Source organism: Melanerpes formicivorus, unplaced genomic scaffold, assembly GCF_026170545.1.
Source record: "Melanerpes formicivorus ecotype bairdi unplaced genomic scaffold, bMelFor1.0.p_v2 SCAF_13, whole genome shotgun sequence".
In the NCBI taxonomy this organism is placed as follows: Eukaryota; Metazoa; Chordata; class Aves; order Piciformes; family Picidae; genus Melanerpes; species Melanerpes formicivorus.
In genome coordinates, this window is record NW_027142365.1 from 5,002,598 (window position 1) to 5,026,492 (window position 23,895).

The following is a 23,895-nucleotide window of genomic DNA, read 5'->3' on the forward strand; positions in this document are numbered from 1 at the left end:
ATAGATCTGTAGAAAGCCCATGGGGAGGAGGATGGCAACGGTCCAACTGCAATAGTACAATAGGAGCAAGCTAATGCAGCTGGTAGGCCCGACCTACATGGCTAAAGAGCAACAGACAAAAGCTATTTTAGGTATCATTTGGTGGGGACTACAATAAATATGATTTGGGGAGGAGTGGAGAAAGTGAGGTTTTTTTCTCAACTCTTTTTTTTTTCATGTTTCTGTTCATTTGCCATTTTCCTTGGCAACATGTGGCCAAACTATGCTGCCAGCATCAGGCCCACTATACTGAGCCTGCAGAGCAAAGCTTCACATCCTTGGTCAATGCTGGTTCTTGCCATCTCCAGCGAAGAACCTTACATTCTGCAGAGGAAGGAGGAGCTGACTGCAGGACCACAAGGTTATTGTGGTTTGTTTCAAATAGTCTCATAGGTGTGAAACCTCTACAGGGCTATTATAAAGGCATTTCCCTCTGATCATGATGACCCAGCAAAAGTGTTTATCGATTCCCAGAAACACTTTGTCCTAAACTACTGTTTCCTTAAAACAAAACTCAGCATGAACCGACCTCTATCCTGTGGGGATGTAAAGAAGAACATGCCATACAGGACACCTATTCCTCAGCATCCAGGGCAGGACTCTAACACCTTCCTCTGTTCCAAACAGTGCTTGTATCTGCTGTAGACAAGCTGTTGAGCAGGGTGGACACTGAGACTTCATCTGGGCTGAATTTCTTGTCCTTTCATCACAGCCTGCAGCTCAGATATGTGCTAGTGACTGTTCATTTAACCCACTGGACAGTAACATTTGGATCAGTGCTTTTAAATATCTAAGATGACTTGACTGTATCCTTCTATAAACATTCTTCTCTAGAATACTCTGTGCTTTTATGAGCATTGTTAGGGATCTCTAATATGAAGGCAGTCAATACTCAAAAAGCCTTGTGCAACAGGGAAGTGATGTTACATCCATTTTACAGCAGAAGAGATTCAGCTGCAGAGGGTTGAAATGATCCATTCCAAGAACATAAGAAGTGTAGACCAGAACACAACAAAGACATGTTCTCAGGTGTGACCACAGAATCACAATTTCTCCTTTTTTTGTTGTTTGCTTGTTGTTGTTGTTTTTTTCTTTATTTTCATTCTATTTTACTTTAAAGTCTTTTTAAATTGAGATTTGTAGTCAACTGAAGACTGAAGCAAACCCACGGTTAGCTCTGTTGAAGCCACGTTGAATTACAGAGTTGAGTACATTTAACTGATACTAAGCTACACCAGTGGCAGTGATGTGTGTCTGATCCTTTACCTTGTAGATATTTTTGCTGGTATTTTGAGGACATAATACAAGTTAGGTGGAAGTGCCAGCCCACGTGACGGCCGTAAGCAGTAGCTGACACTAAATGCTAAATGGTATTTAAGCCACTTGGCAAACCTAGACAAATTCAGTAATTGTAGGAGGATGAGAGTCTGTAGAGGGTCATTAGGTTCCTGACAGAGGAAATGCTGCTGAAAGGCAGAAGAGGAAATGACAGATTTAATGAAGAGTGGTCACAAGCTGAACTACAAAGAGCAATTGGTCTGGATGCTCTCCTATGAAAACAATCAGGGCACCAAAGCCTCATGGTCTTTACACCACAGCTGATGGCAAGATCCCTCCAAACCAGGTGGCATGACAAATGACACCAGGGAAAAATCCCTGACAGGTAAGAACAGTGACTGAATTTATGTCAGCAGTGAACTGAACTCTTTGAGAACCGGCTGTGTCCTTCTGCTTCCACCACAAAAGAGACTGCCAAGACTTTAGCAGCCAAAACATCAAAGCATTGTCTCTGGAATGGGAGGTCTTGGTATTAAAGGCAGGTTGCTGCTGTTAGTAAGTGTTCAAAAAGCTGAAAGATAGGTCTAGGTGGATCAGATATGCATGAAAAGAAAGAGGTGTTCCACACTGGTGCACAGGATTTAACATGCTGCTCAAATCCACAAAAGATGAGACTCTGCTTGTCAAAGAAATGTTAGAGCATATGCTCGGATGCAGCAGGACTGGCAACAGAATCACTACAGTCTGTCTCTGAACAGTCCTGCTCTAGATGCTGATCATGGAGGTTTTGTGCTTTTATGAAAACAGCTTATGATGACATGATTCAGGATTCTGTACAGGGCTCAGAGGGAGCCTCAGTAAGACATCAAATCGTGATGTCAAACACTTCATGCATGACAAGCTAAATGCAAAAGTGTCGTTCTCACAGAGACTTCAAGGAAGCATCAGTTGGGATTTGCTTCCAAGATGAAAGAGGACAGTATTCAGGCCAATTTGTTACTTTAGACACATGAAACACCATCTGAATTAAGGTGGAGGTATGGAGTGGGGCACAGATGCTTATGAACAGGGACATTGATGGATGACATACCAAAGACTGTAATCAGTGGTGCAAAGGACCAGCAGTGCTAGAGGCAGACTGTCCAGCAGATGAAAGCTTCATTGTCATGGTGGAAGGTCATCAATTATCAGCCTTTAACATAACCAAAACTTCTCAAAAGAATAGACAGCCAGTGTGGGATAGTCACCTATGAGTAAGCAACAAGAGGATATCATTATTGCCAGACTTGGCCGAGCTTAATGTCAACCAAGACATTGTGGGGGAAAACTGACTGCAAACAAAAGGAAAGCCAACTGCACTGTTTGTCCTTGTCCAAATGAAAGCAAAGACAAGCAGAAGATTTATAAACTGCATTTGTCAAATCCCTTCATTTCTGATATGATAAAGAGCAGCGTTGGCTTCTGTGGCACACGCATTGCAAGCCAACAACAGTGTTTTCCTTGGGCATGAGCCAAAGTTTTGGCTCTACTTTTCTCTCACCACACAGGAGCCCTGTGGGATGAGTCACTGGTTCTTTCAGTGGGCTGCAGTCTGCTGAGCCAGGAAAAGGAGCCCTTGTTTCACAGAAAAGAAGAAATGAGGAGATGATGTGTCATGTGGGTTGTATGAGGAATCGGCATCACTTCCCTCAGCCAGACGATGCAGATTGCACGTGGAGGACCTGCGGGACTGCAGCAGATGGAAATATAGCCAGCACCCTCCAGGGCCCACTGGGGTTTGGGTACCACATTCAAGCCTGAGTAAACTAAACTAAAAGTCTGTGTGGCTCCACTTCAGCAATTCAGGTACTTGGATGAGCTGCAGCAATTCGTTTCTGTAAACCTGGATTCTCAATCATCACCAACTCCTTGCTGCAACATGGTAACCCTTTCCCCATCCTCTCCCACCCTAGGAGAACCAGTGGAGTAGCCCAAAGGCAGCATGTACTGTGCCCCAGCTCTGGAGCCCTTCAGCTCTGGAGCCCTCAGCACAGGAAGGACATAGATCTGTTGGAGGGCTGCAATGATCAGAGGGGCTGGAGCACTTCTATGCAGAAAGGCTGAGTTGGGGTTGTTCAGCCTGGAGAATGCAACAGGACCACGCTTCTGCGAGGTGATTCCCAGCTGCTGTTACGTGGAAGATAAAGAGATTATCGAGGGAAACCACAAATTCAGCAGTGTGACCGGCCGGGGCAGGGCTCTGGTGAGAGGCTGCCGCGGCAAGGCGCCGGGACACCAGACCGAGAGAAAGGGACGCCCGAGCCCGCCGCCTCCTCTGCGCCCACGCAGCCCCAACCGCGCTGGCCGAGGCGGGGGCCGCGGGGCGAGACCTGCCCGTCCCAGCGGCCGGCAGGGAGGCGGCGGGGGCGGCCGCAGGGAGCCGGGGGAGGGACGACTCCTCCCGAGAGGGAAGCGGGGCCGTGAGGCGGCAGCGGGCGGAGCGGCAGGCGTGCCAGCGGGGTGAGATGGGCTGAGGGGGAACCGGAGCGGGGAGGAGGGAGCGGGGTGCGCCGAGGGCACTTCGCCGCCTTGTGGGGCGGGACGAAGCACCATGTCGGGGGCGGCGAGGACGGCGGTCTGCCTGCTGCGCTGCGACCTGCGCCTCCACGATAACCAGGTAGGGCTCGTCCGGCGGCCCCCCGGCTCTGTCTTTGGAAATAACCCCGTTCCTAGGTAGTGCCGGGGCAGGGGCGTGCTGCATCCTCCCCCGGAGCTGCCACGGCCCTCCCTGTGTCCCCAGGTGCTGCACTGGGCTCAGAGCAACGCAGATTTCGTTATTCCCCTCTACTGCTTCGACCCGCGGCATTACCTGGGCACCCACTGCTACGGCTTCCCAAAGACAGGGCCCCATCGGCTTCGGTTCTTGCTGGAAAGTGTGAAGGATCTAAGGGAAACGCTGAAGAAAAAAGGAAGGTAGTCGAGAAAGCACAGTGAAAACAACATGTATTTTCTTTCTCTTTCTTTCTTTCTTCCCCTCCCCGCTCATTTTCAGCACATACCTGTGCTGTGAGTCAAGTCATGCCAGATGCTCTGGGCTCTGGTGATGGCTTAGTATCATAGTATGATAGTATCAGTCAGGGTTGGAAGGGACCACAAGGATCATCTAGTTCCAACCCCCCTGCCATGGGCAGGGACACCCCACACTAGATCAGGCTGGCCAGAGCTTGTGATAGAGAGCCACAGCCCTTTAGTTAGGTACCATAGGGTCCCATGCATAACCCCTGTTCAGATGACCTGCTGTGGCCTCTGCAAAGGAGCACAGAGCCATCCAGACTGCAGAGTTCTGCTTTGCTGAACTCAAGATAACACAGATGGGTGTCAGCCTTGAGCTCTTTGGCCAAAGGCCTGATGCTTGGCGACATGAAGGTGTCAGCAATGACACAAGCCACTGTGGCCTGCATCCTTCCTTGTGCCTCACGGAGTTTTTGTAGGAGTTGGCTGAAGTTGACAGTGGTTTTCTGCAGTGAGAGATGTGTTTGTGAAGAGCCATGCTGAGAACTTGGCTCCATTTCAACCATGAAATATCTTCTTAATGTAGTGGTAGCTAGAAATCTCTCCATGTCCAGTCAGTGGTGTTCCCTGTAGGCAGCCTGACCTTTGCTTTTCCGTGTGAAGTAAGGGGAACAGCTCTCTCAGCAGCATGCTTTGCCTTCTTCACACCTAGCCCATCTCTGAAGAAACTTTTCAGTTGGGCTTTAAATTATTCTGGCAAAACCAATGTGTTACCCCTTCAAGAAATTCCTCATCACATGCCTTTGTTAGATGACACAGTAGTGTGTGTGTGAGTGAGAGAGGGAGAGATACAGGGAATCAAAGTCATGGATCCTTGAGGCATCTCAAAGATCTCTGCACCCACCTGTGACCAACTTTCTCACCACAGCTTCTCTTTTGATCTGGTGCCCTGGGTACACAGCTGAGCAGTTGGTGAGGTCACAAGGTGGAAGTTTTGTTGACTCTGTTAGGAACACAGAGTGTTCAGAGGAAAGAATTCCTCTGTATACTCCCACAAGAAAGTGGAGAGGGGTCTAAAGGGGTTTGAAAGAGGAATCAGTTCTTGAATCTCAGCCTTAGTGTTCTAAGGATGAACAGATTTGCTTTTAGGTAGCAGTCTGGCTTTCTGCCCAGCCACCCTTCCTAAGGCATCCAGGGTGGAAGAATGTGTTTGACACAAACTCAGCCCCAGAGGCTTAGAAGCTGTGTTCAGTGGGTTCTAAAAAATGTAGGCTAGTCAAGTCCTGTCTGTCTTTACATGCTGTCCATGCTTCATGGAGCACATGGGAGCCTGGGCTGGGACGAGGGCCTCCTGTACACACAGGTAACAATAACATCAAACCTAACTCAGAGTGATGTTTTTTGTTCACAGTACCCTGGTTGTGAGGAAGGGGAAGCCAGAAGATGTGGTCAGTGATCTGATTACTCAGCTGGGTTCTGTCAGTGCTGTGGCTTTCCATGAAGAGGTAAAGGAAATACTTGAGTGACATTGCTAAAAGATAAAATTAGCTTGTGAAGGTTCCTCTTCCAACAAATGGTGATGCAGGTCCTGTGTGTCCAGAGCCTTTCTTGTCTGTGGTAGTGTTCACCTTGGGGAGAAGGGCCAGCTCCTAGGATGAGGATGGGCTAGGTGTCTGGGTGGGAGTCCTTGCTGGATGACAGCAGCTGTTTGTCACTGATCACTTGCATGTGCTGTGTCTGGAGAAAGAGGAGTTTCCTGCAATTGACATTTTAGGTCAGCTGAGTTAATTTCTCCTGCTGTTTGCATCAAACTCCCTTTTCCTGGCAGCTTCCTTGCACAGGGAGGTAGCTGCTGGGGCATATTGTATAGAGTGTAGGAAAAGCCCACAGTGAGTTGACAGCACCCATCTTTAGGCAGATGCCCACCAGTATGTTGAAGAACAATAAGATGAGTCTGGTCCTGGACTGCTGAAGTGGTTGGTGTGTCACTGACCTGTCTTCACTGTGATTTCACTTCACAAGTGGTTTGAACCTTCAGTGGTTTCTTTCATGTGTATTTGTCCAGTCACCTTTGCAGTCCATAACAGTGTCCCACATGAAAGGATTTCCTTGTTCTGGCTTTGGCACTACTAATGGAGAGTGAAAACACTCGTTGGGTTTGGCAGAGGGAAATAGTCGGAGATTTTTTCTGTGCACCTCTCTTTGAAAGGATGATGTTAAATGTGGAGATGAGGGAGAAGGGCAAGACCAGGGACCAGGGTCTGTGTGCATGCAGGATCATGGTCTCACTGCATTTTGTCCTCACAGGCCACGCAGGAGGAGCTGGATGTGGAGAAGGGGCTGTGCCAGGTGTGCAGTCAACACGGGGTGAAGGTTCACACGTTCTGGGCTTCCACGCTGTACCATCGGGATGACCTTCCCTTCAGGCCTATTGCCAGGTGGGCTGCTCTATGGTATCACCCATTCCTTCACTGTCCTCTCTGTTTCTCACTCCAGGGAACTGCTCAGGAGGGCTCTTAGACCCAGGAAAGGGACTTACTGGTCCATCTGCATTAGCAAACAGTGCTGCCATGCCTTTCCCATCAAGGGAAGGGACCTAGAAGGAGTTATGGTTCAATATGCATAAAGCTGAGGGGTTTGTTTGAGTGTGTGTTGAGGGCCTGATGTCTCCTTGCCCTTCCACCAGCACACCTTGGATACTTAGTATGCAGTGTCCAGAGTCCTTGTGGGATTCCTCCATTAGCCCATCTGGCTAAACGTGGCTGCTGATGACATTTTGCCTGTGGACTCTTCTTGGCTCCCTCAGCAGTCACTTGGGGTGTAGTAGATGGGTGAGTGATGCATGCTATCCTACAGAAAGTGTAGGAAACAGGGCAGAATAGTCAGGCCGTCAAAGTGCCAGTTTCTCTTCACTGACTGAAAAGGCAGCAGGAGGTTGCAAATGTGGCTGTGGTCAGCCTTAGGGGTTGTCAGAAGCTAGGTGAGAGAAATCTGACCTTCGTGGATTGCTCCATCAGTACACACCTCGGATTAAAACAGCACCATTTACATCAGAAGGAGGAAGAAAGAAAGTGAAGGACTGAGCTGATTGCTGCTAGCCCCAGGGGCATTTGCCTCTGGTGTGTCAGGCACCGTATGCCTGCATATGCAGCATAAGTACACTCTCTGCCCGGGGAGAGCACAGCCTGGAAAGCTATCCTAACCCTTCAGCTGCAGAGGCTTCGGTGTGTAGGGCCCAGGAAAGCCTTTCTGTGGAGGTGTGACTGCCGTAATCTGTGCAGATTGCCTGATGTCTACACCCATTTCCGAAGAGCGGTGGAATCTGAGGCAAAGGTGCGGCCGACCCTGCGGATGGCAGATCAGCTAAAGCCGCTGGCTCCGGGGGTGGAAGAAGGGTGCATCCCTACAATGGAGGAGCTGGGACAGAAGGGTAAGAAAACTTCATTTGCTCCCATGAAATCCTGCTTAGGGATTTTTCTTGCTGAGAATCAAACGGTGGAGGCCTCCCAAAGGCAGTGGTGGCCCTTCAAGTTATAACTAAGCTTCTATTCACTCAGATGGAGGTCAGTTCCCTGTGTGGAGGAGCTGGCCCACAGCTGGGTAGTAAACATCTCTTGGTCATTTTTACTGTGTTTGATGAGACCCTTGCCTTAAAGGAAGATCAGGGCACAGTCTTTTATGCCCCAAAGCAGACATCCCCGTTGCTGAACATCCCTAGATTTTAAGCTGCCTGCCCTTGAGATTCTTTTCTGGGGGTTAAGAGGGTGATGGTGTTTCTGTGGCAGATCCTGCGACTGAGCCACGGTCAGCCTTCCCCTGCAGCGGAGGAGAGACCCAGGCTTTGATGAGGCTGCAGTATTATCTCTGGGACACGGTAACTCTCACATTTCCTTGTCTACATCCTCCCCCTTGTGCAGACGGCTGTGCAGGTGGGTGAGGCTGCAATTCACTTCCTAATAACGTTTCCCTAGCTCCTGTATAACACTTCACAGAGAGGGAATCAGCATTATTTCAGTTCTTCAGAGAGAAGTCATCCAGGAATTGGGATTGGAAGCCAAGTACTTCAGAACCTAGTCTGGTGGCCATCCCTCTTTAGAATTTTTTTCCATCAGCTTTTGGGACCTGGGAAGGTTTTTTTTTTAGCTCCTTTACCTTGGTTTGCCCTTTCTGCTCACCTGTCCCACCTCATCAGCAATGCAGTTCCTCATTTGGGAGGCATGGAAAGTGGCCTGAAGGGCTGCAGTTTCAGTTGGGCTGAGGAACAACTGACCCAAGCTGCTGCCCACAGTTAAAAATAGCAGGTTCCTGACAGTCTAGTTAAAACCTTGCAGCAGTAATTACAGCTACTTCTTGCTCCCTTGCTTTGGTAGAGTGAAGCTGCTGCTGACTGCATTGTGCCTCCATGCCCCGGCCATTTTTTAACTTCTTCCTGCTCTACATTGAGGAACTGCCTTAAATTTGCCTTGGGTAAATTTAGACAAAGACATGCATGCTGGCTCCCAACAGCATCAGATCCTACACAGCTTTGGGGTTAAAGAGGGTAGCATCTCTCCAGATGAGACAGCTCAAGAAGAGTGCTGTGTCCAGTGCCCTCACTGGGGCATCCCCCGGGGGATTCTTTCTGCCTTGCTTCAGAAGTACCTGCATTGCTTTGCTGTTGTGGATCATTGTTGTGGTTTAACCCCAGCTAGCAGCTCAGCCCCACACAGCCACTCCAACTCCCTCACTCCCCATCAGTGGGGTGGGGGGGAGAATTGGAAGGGTAGAAGTGAGAGAGCTTATAGTTGAGATAAAGACATTTCAAGTGTAATGGTTATGTGGGAAGGCAAACACCATCACTCTGGACATGCCCCCTTCCTCCTTCTCCCCCCAGCTTCATATGCTAATCATGACATCACATGGCATGGAATATCCCTTTGGTCAGCTGGAGTCAGCTGTCCCAGCTGGGTCCCCTCCCAACTCTTTGTGCACCCCGAGCCACTGGATGGAGTGGTGTGAGGAGCAGAAGTGGCCTTGACTCTGTGTGGGCACTGCTCAGCAGTAACTAAAACATCCCTGTGTTACTGATGTTGTTTTCAGCACAAACCCAAACCACAGCCCATAGCAGGTACTGTGAAGAGAATTGGTTCTGTCCCAGCCATGACCAATACAAGCATGCTTAGCTTCTACTCTTGGTCAAGCATTAATGCAATCAGTGCTGGAGAACCTGCTCCTTCTCTTCTTATGCAAATATTGCCATCCCTGAGTGAACTGGAGCAGTCCTTTAGCAGTTGTAACTGTGCAGTGAAGGAGAGAGGAGAGAAGGCTTCTCTGTGCTCTGTGTCCCAGAAGATGAGAGCTCTGCAGCCCGCTGTAAATGCAGGTAGCCCAAAAATAATGGTCAGGATTCCTGCAGCTGAGTGCTGGGTGCTGTCTGATGTGGTGGTTCTCAAACCCAAACAAGCAGCCACATGAACAAGAATCCCAGTGGTGCTTGTAAATCAATTGCTGATCCAGAGGCAGGTGGGTGTGTGCAGGGAGCCTCACAGCCAGGTTCATGGTGCTTGCAGAGAAAAATGTGCTACAGGCTGAAAGGGGGAACGCAGCTTGTGACACACATCCCAGAGCTAGAATGAAAACTGCTGGTGTGATTAATTCCTGTGCACTGGAGGCAGTAATTTGGCAGCTCTGTAATCCCTACAGGCAGCCATGAGAGGGAGCCCAGCCCTGCCAGATTGCCCTGGCTCCAGCAAGAAAGAAAATACTTTTCCACTCTGTACATAAAATATGAAACCCTTTTGTTCTTTTGCTCACACAGAACTTGGTTGCATCCTACAAGGAGACTCGGAATGGACTGGTGGGAATGGATTACTCAACCAAACTTGCACCATGGTAAACATTTCTGTTGTGAGATGGAAGCTCCTTCTCTGTTCCCATCCCAAACTGATGTTACCTATCTGCTGAGTGCTTGGTGGGCTTGGGTAGGGCTCTTGGTGTGACTCCTTTTGCCCTTTTAGGTGGGGTACAGCAGCTTCAGACCTGCTCTTCACTGTGCTTCCAGGCAGTGATTCCCTGGGAACTTTCCTGCAGTGAGGAATTGCTGAAGTGTAGCAGTATTGTGCCAAGTGCCCAGTGTGCTGGGAGCTGTGATGTGAACAGGGCAGTGGACAGACACCCTGCTCATCTTTGGCTTTGTGCTGTTCTGTGCATCTGGGTTGTTAAGAGCAGCCAGGGTGTTAGCAGGGCTGCAGCAGGACTCAATCCAGTCCTGGTTTGCAGAACACTGGGGTCATTGCAAGTCACTCATCTCACAGCCATTCCCTTTTTCTGTGGGGTGAAGAGACACTTCTGTTTATTCCCATTGCAAAAGGATCTCTTGTTGGGGTAAACATGATGACTTCTAATAAGGGGGTTGGTCTCTGGTGCTTGAAGGGGGAAAGTTAATTCTGAACTTGAAGTGCAGCAGCAGAACCCTGTTCAGGCTAATGCTGAGAGCACCCGGAGTGTTCTCCCGACAGAATTGCAACTTGAAACGATTTTCTGAGGCTGTTACAGGTCAGGATTTGGTTATTTTCAGGCGGCTTTGTGCTTCGGCGGTTGCAGTGAATGGCTCCACCTCGTGGCACTTTGGGATCCCAAGACCACTAGCACTGCAGAAGTTCCTTATCTGTAGCCTCCCCCCGAGCTTTCCTAAGCTGGCCATTTGGCCAGAACAGGCAGTCCTGATCTGCCTGCCCCAAGGCATTCCTCTCTGCGATGATCAAAATCAGAGCTGTTCAGATTGCAAGCACTCAATCACAGCTCAAACTGTCCCTTTCCTTTTAAGTGTTAGAGCTGCTCAACAACTAAGGAAAAACTCTTTAGGCTCTTCCTGACTTTTTTTCCCCCCAAAAAAAAAATAATCAGAACATCAAATGTTTCCATGAGCCCTAGTGGGAAACTGCTATAAACCACATGTCTATGCAAATCAAGGTACAAGTTGTTCCTTATCACCCTTTGTGATGGGGTTGGAGTGGACAAGCTCTTTCCTGTCTTGCACAGCACTGATTTGGAAACAAACAAGTGGGCTGAAATGCCAGAGCTGGCATTGATTCCCTAGGTTTCCAGCCCTGCCTGAGTTGTTCAGCAGGTCGTTGCCTTCTGTGGTGGCTCAAACGAGGCGCTGCAGGAAAAGGTGGCCCGGGCATGTGATAAGTGAGTTTGTGGTTAAAGGAGGGCTGTGAACAGCTAAGGCAGATGAGGTAGAGATTGACATTTGAGAGCCATGTTTGGGTTTGGTGTAGGTGCACTAAGTCACCAGCTGATCAAATTCCTTCAGGCAGAACTTGTCAAACTTGGGTGAAATGATTTATCTCAGTAGGTTGGAGACTCCTGTAACAGCCATATGCTGGGAAGGGGGTGGGTGTTCATTATGAGGTTGCAGAGTTTCAGAGTCATGCAACCTGATTTTGGGAAGCTGCAGAGGTACAAACTGAGCAAACTTTTCAGACAACAGCTGTGGTCTCAGAACTGCCCCTGCACTCCCTCTCCCTCCATGCAGCCATCAGGCTGCCAGTCCTGCACTGTGTCCAGGACATCATTCCTCTGCTCGCAGGCTGGCGCTGGGCTGCATTTCACCTCGACACATCTATGAGCAGATCCAGAAGTATGAAAAAGAGAGGACAGCAAATCAGAGCACATACTGGTAAGGGCCTGCTTGTTTAATCTGAAAAGGAAACCAGCACCTCACACACAGTAGAGAGTGATTTGTTAACTTCCTTCTTAATGCATGTTTGTTTTTCCTGTGCCTGCTGTCTGGTTCCTCTTGGGTTACATTGCATTTCTGGTTCACTATGGATTTATTAGTCTGCCTTTGACATCCAGAGGCCTTAAGCACTTGATAAGTAAAGATTATTCATTCTAGTTGTCACTATTATTGCTGGGGAGCTGTGGTTCATGGTTTTTAAAACAGCACTGTCCCTCTAGTTGTATAGCTGTTGGAATGGGCTGCCCAGGGAGGTGGTGGAGTCACCATCCCTGGAGGTGTTCAAGAGGGGATTAGATGTGGCACTTAGTGCCATGGTTTAGTAGTCATGAGGTGTTGGGTGACAGGTTGGACTTGATGATCTTTGAGGTCTCTTCCAACCTTATTGATTCTATGACTCTATGATTATTATGGACTAGATGGGAAGGAAGACTTACAAATAAAAGCCAAGGGGGTTGAAGAGGGTCTCACCCAAAAGGTTCAGGGACTCTGCAACTGGTACAAATCACGTGGTGTCAGAGGCACCTCTGGCCACAGTCCAGTAAATGGCTCCCTGCTTGCTTGGCTGCCTGGCCATGACCATGCCACCATAGCAAAAGGGAAGAGGGGACTGGGAAGTGGGCTTAATGCATCCCACCTTGTCACCCATGCTTTTTCTCACCTCATCTTGGCCTTGATTTGAAGAATGAACTCATGTTTTTCCATCTAATATCCAGCCACCCTGCCTGCAGCCAGGGTGCTGTGGTGATCTGAGTGTTTTAAAGTGGTAAACAATGATAAAAATGAAGCTGTCAAGCTCCCAGGCCCTGAAGTAAAATTTTCAGTGAAGTACAGGTTTTGGTATCTGCACAGGAAGGATTCATTGAACCTCAGTATCCTGATACTGGTTATTAGCATTTGGGCTTTCCCCTTTTGTAATGAGGTTTCCCAGAAAGCTGTTGTGAGTTGAGCAGGATATTTCAGATATGCCCAAGAGCTGAAGCTGGTCTGAGAGGCTGACAAGACTTCATCTTATAAGAAGCTCTAGTTATGTAAAAGTTGTCTGTTTTCTGTGGGCCTAGCACCTGATCTCACAAACTAGACCACTATAAACCCAGTTTTGCAAGGTGCCTTTGAGTCCCTTGCAAAGGTTGTTGCCAAAATCGATGCAGAGCTCTCAGGAATGTGCTGACATGGTCGCTCCTGCAGCAGTGTGAGGCTGAATCAGGTCCTCACCCTGCTCTCTGGGGAATTATATCCCAGTAGGGATGGATGAGAAGCAGGTTGCCAGAGAAGGGCCACGAGGATGATCAGAGGGCTGGAGCTGTTCTGCTATGAGGACAGACTGAAGGAGTTGGGGCTGTTCAGTCTGGAGAAGAGAAGGCTCCCAGGTGACCTCATTGTGGCCTTCCAGTATCTGAAGGGGGCCTACAGGAAGGCTGGGGAGGGACTGCTCAGGATCTCAGGTAGTGATAGGACTAGGGGGAATGGAATGAAGCTGGAGGTGGGGAGATTCAGGCTGGATGTGAGGAGGAGGTTCTTCACCATGAGAGTAGTGAAACCCTGGAATGTGTTGTCCAGGGAGGTGGTTGAGGCCCTGTCCCTGGAGGTGTTTAAGCCCAGGCTGGCTGAGGCTCTGGCCAGGCTGATGTAGTGTGGGGTGTCCCTGCCCATGGCAGGGGTGTTGGAACTAGCTGATCCTTGTGGTCCCTTCCAACCCTGACTGATACTAGGATACTATGATACTACTATGATACTAAATTCTTCTGCTCTTGCATTGGAGTTAAGGCAAGGTTCCCATGTGATTCATGCAAAGTTTGCTCCCGCTGCAGTCATCCAGGTACAGGCTAGATAAGCAGGCTTGGGGCAGGAACTGGGAGGAACATGAAATTGCTCACAGTGAATAAACTTCATGGTGCTAATGATGGGTGCCATGGAAGCAAAATCCTGCTTCAGTAACAGTGAACTACAGGCACTGCTTTGTGTTTTAGGGTCCTGTTCGAACTGCTGTGGAGGGACTACTTCCGATTTGTGGCCCTGAAGTATGGCACGAGGATTTTCTCGTTAAGAGGTGTGTGTGGATCACCATATTTGGAGAAAAAAGGTGCAGTCTTACCACAGGGTAAAAAAGAAAAGAGAAGAGGCTGTTGGCATTGTGCTGTGGAAGTGTTCTTCTGATAGCACTTGTGTCACCAGCCCGGGATGTTGGTGGGGACACAGCGTCGATACCAGAAGAGCCTCAACACCACAGTGCTGGACACTGTGTAGGCACTGAGACTTCTGCCCCAAATCTGATTAGATGCAGGGAGTGTTCTTAACACATGTCAGTGAGAAACAGCAGCAGAATAAGAGTGAAGATGCTGTTTCTGGAGACACTCCACCTTTGGAGAGAATCCAGGCTTCAGGCTTGCTCAAGTTTACCAGAGAGTCTGGGACAGAGCAGGCAGTGACCCAGCAGTGTGAGTCTCAAGACACCAGATATTCTTTCTGCCTCATGCTGCACGGGAATCAGACTGAGACTATTTAGCTCCAGACACAGTCACTGGAGTGCAGGTGTCTACACATGCATGGGGTCTGAACTCTCAGTGCAAGTTCATGTATCTAGTCCATATAGTCAGAGAACCCTACAGCTGCTGCTGTGCTGGGTGAGCTCTCTCCATGTGATGTTGTAGCTGCCCATACCTAGCACACAGTACTGGTTTAGGTGCCCCAGGGCAGGCTGCCTGGCATCTAGCTGTGGCTGTAGAGAAGCACATCTCCTCCAGGGCCTGTGTCACATCTGCCAGGTATATGTGGCTGTCTCAAATGCCCTAGGGCATCTCAGATGGCACTGGATGCCAGTGGTGGGCATAACCTTAGGTGTCTGGAGCTAGAGCTAAGCTGTTCCTGCTGCCTTCATTGCACTGTACAGATTGTAATTGCCACTGGGCCCCTGCAGCCATAAAGTCATTCTCATCTGTTCCTACCTCAGTGCAGGAGCAAAATGCTACTGGGGGCTGCTATGAGGTAATTCTGGGTTTAGTATCTGCTACAGAAATGAATTTCACATAAATCTTATCCCACAGTAAAACTGAACAAGAAACACTGGCTTGGGCCACAGCACATCTCTGGCCACTGGTGAAGTCTGAGACATTTTTAAATACACTTAAAAAAAAGAAAGAGCAGCACCCACAAAACAAATAATCAAAATCTGTTAGGGCTTGAGCATATTCTGTGTGCACAAGAAACCCCTTGGCACCACCTAAAAGGAGAAACAAATCCTCTCTAAACCTTAACAGCTGCCTGTGTTGATGTTTGTCTTTGTTAGCAGTTCATTTTCTTCCTCAACAGGGCTTCAAAATAAAGAGATGCCCTGGAAGAAGGATCTTAGGCTCTTTGACTGTTGGAAAGGTCAGTAGAAACCTCAGCTCTGGCTAAGTGTGCTTTTGTTCTCTGCGTGCCTGCATGCTAAGGTGTGCCCTAAGGCTAACTCGTGTTTACACAGGAGCGGTCACAGTGCTTGGGGCCTGTCGTTCAAACTGGCACACCAAACAGGAGCCCAACCCCTGGGTTTAGTGCAGGTACATAGCTTCCCTCTGACGCTGAGCACCATGCAGGAGCAGGCCCACAGGCTGTCATGAGTGGCCAGTAGCTCTGGCTGGCTGCTGGTTGCCGTGTGAGAGACACTGCAGTTAGATTCTCCTGCCCAGGCTGAAGTATTTATGACCTGTTGGGGCCTTCTGTTTAGCAGAACAGAGAGGTCGAGCAGCCGTTCTTACCAATGCTGCAGTGCCCTGCTACCTTTTTGTTCTGATGGATTTTTGTTAGGTTAAGATATGTCAGAATAAATCACATCTTTTGTGATGCCACAGCCTTGCTTTTCTTCAGCTTTTATAACTTTGTTGTCATATGAATAGCAAGCATGGTAGTTCAGAACTTGGAGGGAGTTGGCAGGGGGGATGGAATTGGAGGATCTTTAAGGTCCTTCCAACCCAAACCATTCTATGATTCTGTGAAGACTGAGAGTTAGAGTATCAGACTTAGTGAAACACAAAGCTATCTATCTTCCCTCATGTTAATGCCACGTGTGTCTATTTGCACACAGGTACAATAAATCATTCCCTTAAAGGCTCTCTGCTGTTCAGGTACTCACCCTGGGGCACTTCTCCAACGCATTCCTCTGCACTATTAGTCACCTGTCAATCTTTCTGTTCTTGGCCCACCTCACTATTGTCTGTATATTTATTTTGCTCTGCAAATTTCCCTGCATTCCACTTGATTCATTGTTTTCTCCAGCCCTAAGATTCTTCTGTAACTTGGTGTTGGTTTTTTTCTCTTTCCTGCCAGGAATTCTTACTTTCATGTTGGTTTCCAGCAGATTTGAGTGGCTGCACAGCAGCTAAGCCACACAGAAACCTCTGCCTGCTTCTGCATGCTGGCACTGTCTTAGCCTGCTTGGCTGGCTGTGAATACATGACCACAGCTTGGTTTATGAGTGCCCCAAAAGGTCCTCATGTCCCAGTGCTGCCTTTTGTCCCTGCAGATGGCAGAACAGGGGTTCCTTTTGTTGATGCCAACATGCGGGAGCTGGCCGCCACCGGCTTCATGTCTAACAGAGGGAGGCAGAATGTTGCCAGCTTTCTCACCAAGGACCTGGGGCTGGACTGGAGGATGGGGGCAGAATGGTTTGAATACCTGCTGGTAAGATGGAACCTTCTGTGTGTCTGCAGTTGTTTGTGCCCCCTCCTCCCAGTGATGGACAGGGGGACAGCTCTAAGAATGTGGGATACAGTCGCTTTCAGGCTGATCTGCTTGCATGGTGTGGGCTTCCCAAAGCTCACATAAGGAAAGGGAGTTTGGCCACAGTGAAGCTGCCATCAACCAAGATGTAGCTGGGAAGTTTGCAGTGGCATCTTTGACCCTCCATTGTAGGGTTTTAGCCAAAGATCTGTCACACTCAAAAAAGCTTTCAAACCTAAACTGTGTTCACAGTGCTCTGATTTGGGCACCCCAGAGGCTGGGGAGGAGGACAGCCCAGAAAGAGAATGTCAAAGGAAATATGTCCTGGTCACTGCAGCCAGCATTGGCACAGGGACTTAGCATTGATCACTGTGGACAGGGAAGCCATCCAGTCAAGAACTGGCAAGTGTGGACAATAGCTGGATCAGCTTCCAGAGAGCTCCACCCTGGCTGGAGGTGGAGCTCATTCTAGTGAGTCACAGGCCTCCCTGGCAACTGGAGCACCAGTTAGTTTCTCACATGCCTATAAGCAGCCATGCAAGCTCAATTAGATTACTTCTCTGTCCTCAGTCTCCATAGCTTCTTCCCAGGAAGGCCAGACCAGGCTGGGAGTACCTAGCTCAGCTCTGTACTTGGTTGCTATTATCTGGTGATACTGATGGATAGAACACCAGTTGTACCATGCTGAGAAGATTGAGTTTGAGGAGAGGTGAACCTCCATTGGTTCTTCACCAGGCTGAGCACTAGCAACTGAAAAAGACCAAATACTAATATCAGCCTCACATTAAAGATCTTGTCTGCAGGATACAAGAGGCTGCTGGGAATCAGGAAACTTTCTTCTCACTAGGATGGGTGGAGGTATGGAGTGAGCTCAGTCCCCTCTCCATTATCTGCAGTTAAAAGAGCCTTTTTGTGAAGGTAATTTCTTTTGTGAGCTTCCTTGGAGCTGGGCTCTGACATGGCTTTGACTGCAGAGGTCGACAGGAAGGTCTGAGTGCTCTTCACATTGCTGTGTCTCACACCAGTGCTGTGAGCACTGGGGGCTTGCACACTAACATGGTGCAGGACTTCTGCCAGGATCCTAGTGTTTTCCATCCAGACCAGATGGGCAGAGAGACTAAGGCAAGACCTCTGAAACCTGCTGGAGCCAGGGACAAGGCCAGAGACCTCTGGTGTCCTCAACAGCAAATATCTCTGCTGTGATTTCATTCACAGGGTCAGGCCCCAAGGAACGGAGAGAAACAAACAGAAGAGAATGCCAGGAAGGGGCAAGGCTGAGGGGGAAATGAGCCTGCCTCCTGCAGTCCCCCTTGGATTTGCCCTCATCTCCCACACATGCTTTCCTGCAGGCTAATCACACGATCAGGCCTCTCATGGCATCTTTCTTCCCTCCCTTATCTCACTGGCTGGAGGAAGTGTTGCTAGGAAGGGGAAGCCGGGGGCACAGGGAGCACAACTGGCTATTGATCACCCTGACCCCAGCTCTTGCAGAGAAGGGGGAAGGGACCTCCATGGCAGAGCCCATTCCCTTCTGCCTCCTGCCATCTGGGTGTGTTCAGGCCCCCAGTTTAAGGAGCAGCTGAGCTTCTGGAAGCATCACCTTGTGGCCTACTTGTCACTGTGGCTGCAGGAGAGGGAGAAGAGAATCGCACTAACCAGCACTCCCTGCTCAGTGAGGTGCCAGAGGACAGCACTGATCCTGCTCAGTGAGGTGTCAGTGAGGACAGCACTGATCCTGCACAGTGAGGTGTCAGTGAGGACAGCACTGATCCTGCACAGTGAGGTGTCAGTGAGGACAGCACTGATCCTGCTCAGTGAGGTGTCAGTGAGAGCAGCACTGGACCTGCTCAGCGGGGTGTCCTTGCATGCTCTTTCTGGCACAGCTGCCAGCACCAGGCTTTTGCAATGCAGACACCCCTCCTAGGAATGCTCTGAGATCCCACACCCAGTTTGCTATCGCTGCCACTCCTCTCCTCAGCTAGTTTTGAATTGTCCTACAACTGGAACGTTTCTGTTGTTGGATTTAAGCCACCATGCCCATCTGAAGAGCATTCATGTTCTGCTCTCATTTATGCCTATTTCAGGAGCCTTGTTCCATTTTATATAACCATCCTTGAGAGCTTTGTGTTTGCTTAGATGTAGAATAGTTTGACAATGTGAAGCCTGCTGGGTACAGCACAGGAACTCCAGTGTTTCCCATAGCACAGCACCTCTCTGCCAAGTCCCTGTGAGCTGAGGCTTATCGCCTGACAAAGCCTGAGCATGGCAGGGAAAACCAGGAGTGTTGGCATGGATTGCTTCTTCACACACTCTGTGTGGTCACTCTGTACACTCTGCTCTGCCTGATAGGATCAGCAGAGATGATTTTGCTAGTCTCTGGCCTCTGGGTAACTGGTCTTGAAGAATTTTCTCTCCTACTTGAAATGTATTGGGTTACTGTTCCTGGGCATATGAGCATTCAAAAGCTAGGGCTGGTTGTCATGAAGTCTGCCAAAGGGAGGCAGAAAGAGAAGGAATTTTATGAAAAAATAAAGGGAAACCAGGAGAGGAACTTTAGTTGGACTTTCTCTTAGGTCTCATTGACCACAAAGTGGCCTGGGCAGCTGATCCCAGCAGTACAAGACAGCCAAGCAGAATGGTCCTCTTCAAAGCCAGATAGCTGTGCCTATATGGGAGGGCTCTGACTCCCTCAGTGTCCCCACACTGAGTCCTGTGCAAGGAACTCTCCCCTTGAGATAAGGGGTGGATCAGGAGAGAAGAGTCACCAAGGGCTGGCCCAGCTCTTCTTACTGTTTCCTTCCTCTGTTCTCAAGGTGGATTATGATGTTTGTAGCAATTACGGCAACTGGTTGTACAGCGCCGGCCTCGGCAACGACCCCCGGGACAGCAGGAAGTTTAACATGGTTAAACAAGGCCTGGACTATGATGGCAATGTAAGTCTTGTTTAGCTGTCTGACAACAAAGGGTGCAGCAAAGCAAGTGTGATACTGCTGTGTGGATAGTGCCACAAAATCAGTTCTGTGATCTCCTTGCCAGCAGTCAGGGAGATCTGACATTACAGCCTGCTGCTGTCCCTGGAGAGGCTGGTGCTCAGTGTGTCCTCCCTGCCCTGCCCTTGCTCTGTGTGTTTCATCATCATTTCTTCTGGGTAACAGCCACATACCCTCAGTAGCTCACACAGCCATTTCCTTGAGCAGCTTCTTGGGGAGCTCAGACGTGACAAGAGAGAGTGAGCTGTTTACATGGCACCTCAGGAGGTCCTGGAGAGTAAACTAAACTGGTGTCTCCTCTGACCATTCTCTGTAAGTGGTGGGATCAGATAAATCACCCTTTCCATGTGCTTAGCCCCTCTTCACCTACTGGATTACCTGCTTCCACACTGTTCCTTAGCCTTGTGGCAAGCTGTGTGCTGGCCTTTCAGCACCATGCCTAGCAGGACTTAACAAGGAGCTAGAAATTAGTCCCAAGAGGGAACACAGTAGTAGAGGTGATGGGAGAGATTCAGGGGAAAGGAGGATTCATCTTGCCACTTACAGAGGAGTGTGTGGCTGAACTGGTCACTCCAGTTTCCTTCAGTCACTGGAAAGAAAGAGATTTCTTGGGAGTAACTTCATCTCACGGTGACCAAAATAGGGCAGGTGAACTGTACTAGAAAACCACCTCTGCCTCCTTCCTGTGCCTGCAGAGTGAGTCTGGGAGAAGAGCTTTGGTATGCAGGCCTCTGTGTTTAGGCACTAATTCTGGGTAGAGAGTTTAGCAGGAGGGGCTAAGACTGATGCTGTAATGTACCAGCTTCTTCATGTTAAGAAAGATCCTGTCTGGAAGGCACTTAGAGATGGTTCCTGAATGGATCCTGTCCTGTTATTTCTGTTTGCAGGGGGATTACGTCCGACTGTGGGTCCCAGAGCTACAGGGCATAAAGGGAGCAGATATCCACACCCCTTGGGTACTGAGCAGTGCTGCTCTCTCCCAGGCAGGAGTGACTCTTGGTGAGACCTACCCAGAGCCAGTAGTAACAGCCCCAGAGTGGAGCCGACACATCAGCCAGAGGCCTGTGAGTGCTGGGAAGGTTCACATGGCAGCGGAGGGGAGGTGGGGCTCCAGGCAGCTGCTGTGCATCTGTGAATGCTGCTTTAATGCAGATGTTACCTTAGGGCAGGGACTGTGCAGCCAGGGTTATTTAGCTGTATCTGCCTTAGCAAACTACAGAGGCACAAGCCCAGGTCCTGACCTCCTGTCAGCCAGGCAGTTAAATTGTCAGTGTATGCCCCAGCACTGTTTTGTCAGGGCCAGCAAGCACCCTCTAGAATCTCCTCCATGTGAAGTTTGAAGGTACCATGTGCTAAGAGCTGTCACAAGTTGTGACAATGCAACCCTATGTCATATGGATATAACCTGTGCCAGACCAGTGGGCTTTAGGGCTGCAGGATGAACCCATGCATGTTTGGCTTACTAGGCAGCTTTTCTTACTCAGTTTTTTTTTCCTTCTGGGCATACATAGTGCTCTTCTTAAGAGCATCTTCTTAAGAGTGCATCTGAGATCAGAGAAGGGAGCCTGAAAAGGAGCCTCTCAGTGAGACACTGATTTGAGGCAGCAATGAACCCAAAAACCTCCTCCATTAGGCAGGAGTTCCATTTTGATCACTTTCCCCTGTGGGCCAGCAGTCTCTCACTATGCTTGTGAAATTAAAATAACACTGGGAGGGACAGTTGGCCCAATATGACTGAGGCCTGGGGAAGAACCTCTTCCTTTAGCCCTCCCAAACTGAGTATCAAAATACATTTGAAAACACAAGTCCAGACCTTACCAGAAACTCAGGTTTCCCATGTCCAAGGCCAGAGCTCTTGCCTCTCAGGTCTCCTCACCTGTTTAGTGAACCTGAGGGTAGAAGTGCCACATGCACATTTTTCATAGTACCATAGTATCATCCAGGGTTGGAAGGGACCACAAGGATCATCTAGTTCCAACCCCCCTGCCATGGGCAGGGACATCCCACACTAGATCAGGCTGGCCAGAGCCTCGTCCAGCCTGGTCTTAAACACCTCCAGGGACGGGGCCTCGACCACATCTTTTCTGCACATCCAGGCTGCTTTGGGATCAGATTCACTCTGCAGCACTAGCAAATCTCTCACTGTTCATCTTTCCTTTGCAGCAGGGAAGAAGTCCTCATCCCAGGGGCAGGAGGGGACCTACACACATGCCAGCGCAGCACAAGGACAGAGGGATAGATTTTTACTTCTCTCGCAAGAAAGATGTAAGATGAGTGCTGTCCAGGTACCTGCTGGGGAAGTGCTCAGTGGGAGGTTAAGTGCCTTGAGCCAAGCCAAGGACAGAAGCTTGGACACAGTACCCAGGGATCTGCCCATTCAGTGTTCCCAGGAACACGAGCTGGATGTGGACACCTGGAAGTTGTGTATCTGCGCTGACTGTGGTGATGGGATCTTGTGCTGAGGGTGGCCCACCTGGGAGTGCCAAGGGTCTGACTCACATGGACAGTGTATGACTGAGCTCCAGAAGTCCTTTGGCTGGAAGGGCCTAACTGATAGTAATTAACCCAAATGGGGGAGGTGTGGCTCCTTTTGCAGTGCCTTGTGCTTTGCACTGGTGCTTGCAGTTGTCACAGCTTGGTTTCTTCCTCTCTTTATGACTGGAGCAGATGGTTGATACGGCAGGTGTTCGGTCAGAACTCTTTCTAGTGAACTTTCTTATGCTAATATTTCATGGTTTAAAGCTTTACAACCACCAATCGTTGTGCAATTAAAAGTTTTGCTGCTGGAATATTTTATCTTCCTGATTTCCTCAGAGATCTAAGGACAAAGTGAGACACGAGAGGACGTTCTGTTAGTGCACGTTGGAGAAACAGGAAGTTCCTCTGGCTGCTTGCAGCACCCAGGCTGCTTTTGGTACCAGTCTGGAAGTTGGAAGCTCTTCTGTTTGTAGCTGAGAACTCTGTTTTGTACTCAGCAGCAAAAACCAGCCTGAAATGGTTCTCTGGCCATTTTAAGCATTTTGGGTTTATGCAGAATGCTGTACTCACTGGGAGAGTTTGGGGATTTGGAGTTAGCCATATTTGAGCTGTTGTGGAGCACTGTCATCTGAGGGAGAGTCCAGGTTTGGACTCCTCCATCCCAAAAGCTGCCCTCTGTCAGTATGTGGGACATGGCTCTGGATTTATTACCTCTGGGGATCCATTTGGACCTCTTTCCTAATGAATACTTCTATAATGCTGTTACATCTCTTTGGACACTTAATGGGTAGACAGCTTCAGGACTGAACTGAGAGAAGTACTGACATGGAACACTAAAGCAAGTTTCCTGCCGGCATCATGGATTAAGATGTTTGACACAGTTGTGATTTAGCAATAATTCCAAATTTATTAACTCTGTGAGGTATATCTGAGTTGTAATTAAAGTGATTTAATGACAGCTCTGAGAATAACCAGCTTGGCACTAACTTGTGGTACAGTGCCTTGCACAGCCCATGTATCATGGAATCATAGAATCAACAAGGTTGGAAAAGACCTCAAAGATCATCAAGTCCAACCTGTCGCCCAACACCTCATGACTATTAAACCATGGCACCAAGTGCCACGTCCAATCCCTTTTTGAACATGTCCAGGGACAGTGACTCCACCACCACCACAGGCAGCCCATTCCAATGGTTAACAACTCTCTCTGTGAAGAACTTTCTCCTCACCTTGAGCCTAAATTTTCCCTGGCACAGCTTGAGACTGTGTCCTCTTGTTCTGATGCTGGTTGTCTAGAAGAGACCAACCCCCTCCTGTCTACAACCTCCTTTCAGGTAGTTGTAGAAAGCAAGGTCTACCCTGAGCCTCCTCTTCTTCAGGCTAAACAATCCCAGCTCCCTCAGCCTCTCCTCATAGGGCTTGTGCTCGAGGTCTCTCCCCAGCCTCGTTGCCCTTCTCTGGACACGTTCAAGCGATTTTGAAGACGTGCTCCTCACAGGGCCACATTAATAATCCCACTGTGGCATTAGGGGGCTGGGTAGGGATGTAGCCATCATAGGATGACTCTGGGGAGGAGCAGAGGAAATTTGGCAGCCCCTAGAGGTTGCAGAGTTTCTGGAGACATTGGAAACCCGCCTGGACGCGTTCCTATGGGATTTACCCTAGGTGATCCTGCTCTAGCAGGGGCGTTGGACCAGA

The 23,895-nt window shown here is 49.2% G+C and overlaps 1 protein-coding gene across 2 annotated transcripts; it reads left to right on the forward strand.

Annotated features, from left to right (window-relative positions):
• Nucleotides 1-3,901: 3,901 nt before the first annotated feature.
• LOC137444850 (cryptochrome DASH-like) lies at nt 3,902-23,235 on the forward strand. Of its 2 annotated transcripts, none has more exons than XM_068145930.1 (14): nt 3,902-3,973; nt 4,097-4,269; nt 5,720-5,813; nt 6,616-6,746; nt 7,590-7,738; nt 8,094-8,182; nt 10,106-10,179; nt 11,882-11,971; nt 14,002-14,081; nt 15,341-15,400; nt 16,533-16,690; nt 19,543-19,662; nt 20,607-20,783; nt 21,886-23,235. In XM_068145930.1, the coding sequence occupies exons 1-14, from the start codon at nt 3,908-3,910 to the stop codon at nt 21,991-21,993; spliced, it is 1,569 nt and encodes a 522-aa protein (XP_068002031.1). In that variant the 5' UTR covers nt 3,902-3,907; the 3' UTR covers nt 21,994-23,235. The 2 variants fall into 2 exon arrangements, with proteins under 2 accessions (XP_068002031.1, XP_068002030.1); XM_068145929.1 differs by having other exon boundaries at nt 21,883-23,228.
• The last annotated feature ends 660 nt before the right edge of the window (nt 23,236-23,895 follow it).

Excerpts from the sequence above, each read along its gene's own strand:
- LOC137444850 (XM_068145929.1), top strand. The coding sequence starts at position 3,908 with ATGTCGGGGGCGGCGAGGACGGCGGTCTGCCTGCTGCGCTGCGACCTG. Across the intron at positions 4,270-5,719 it reads ACGCTGAAGAAAAAAGGAAG|TACCCTGGTTGTGAGGAAGG; the intron begins GTAGTCGAGAAA and ends TTTTGTTCACAG. Across the intron at positions 11,972-14,001 it reads GCAAATCAGAGCACATACTG|GGTCCTGTTCGAACTGCTGT; the intron begins GTAAGGGCCTGC and ends TTTGTGTTTTAG.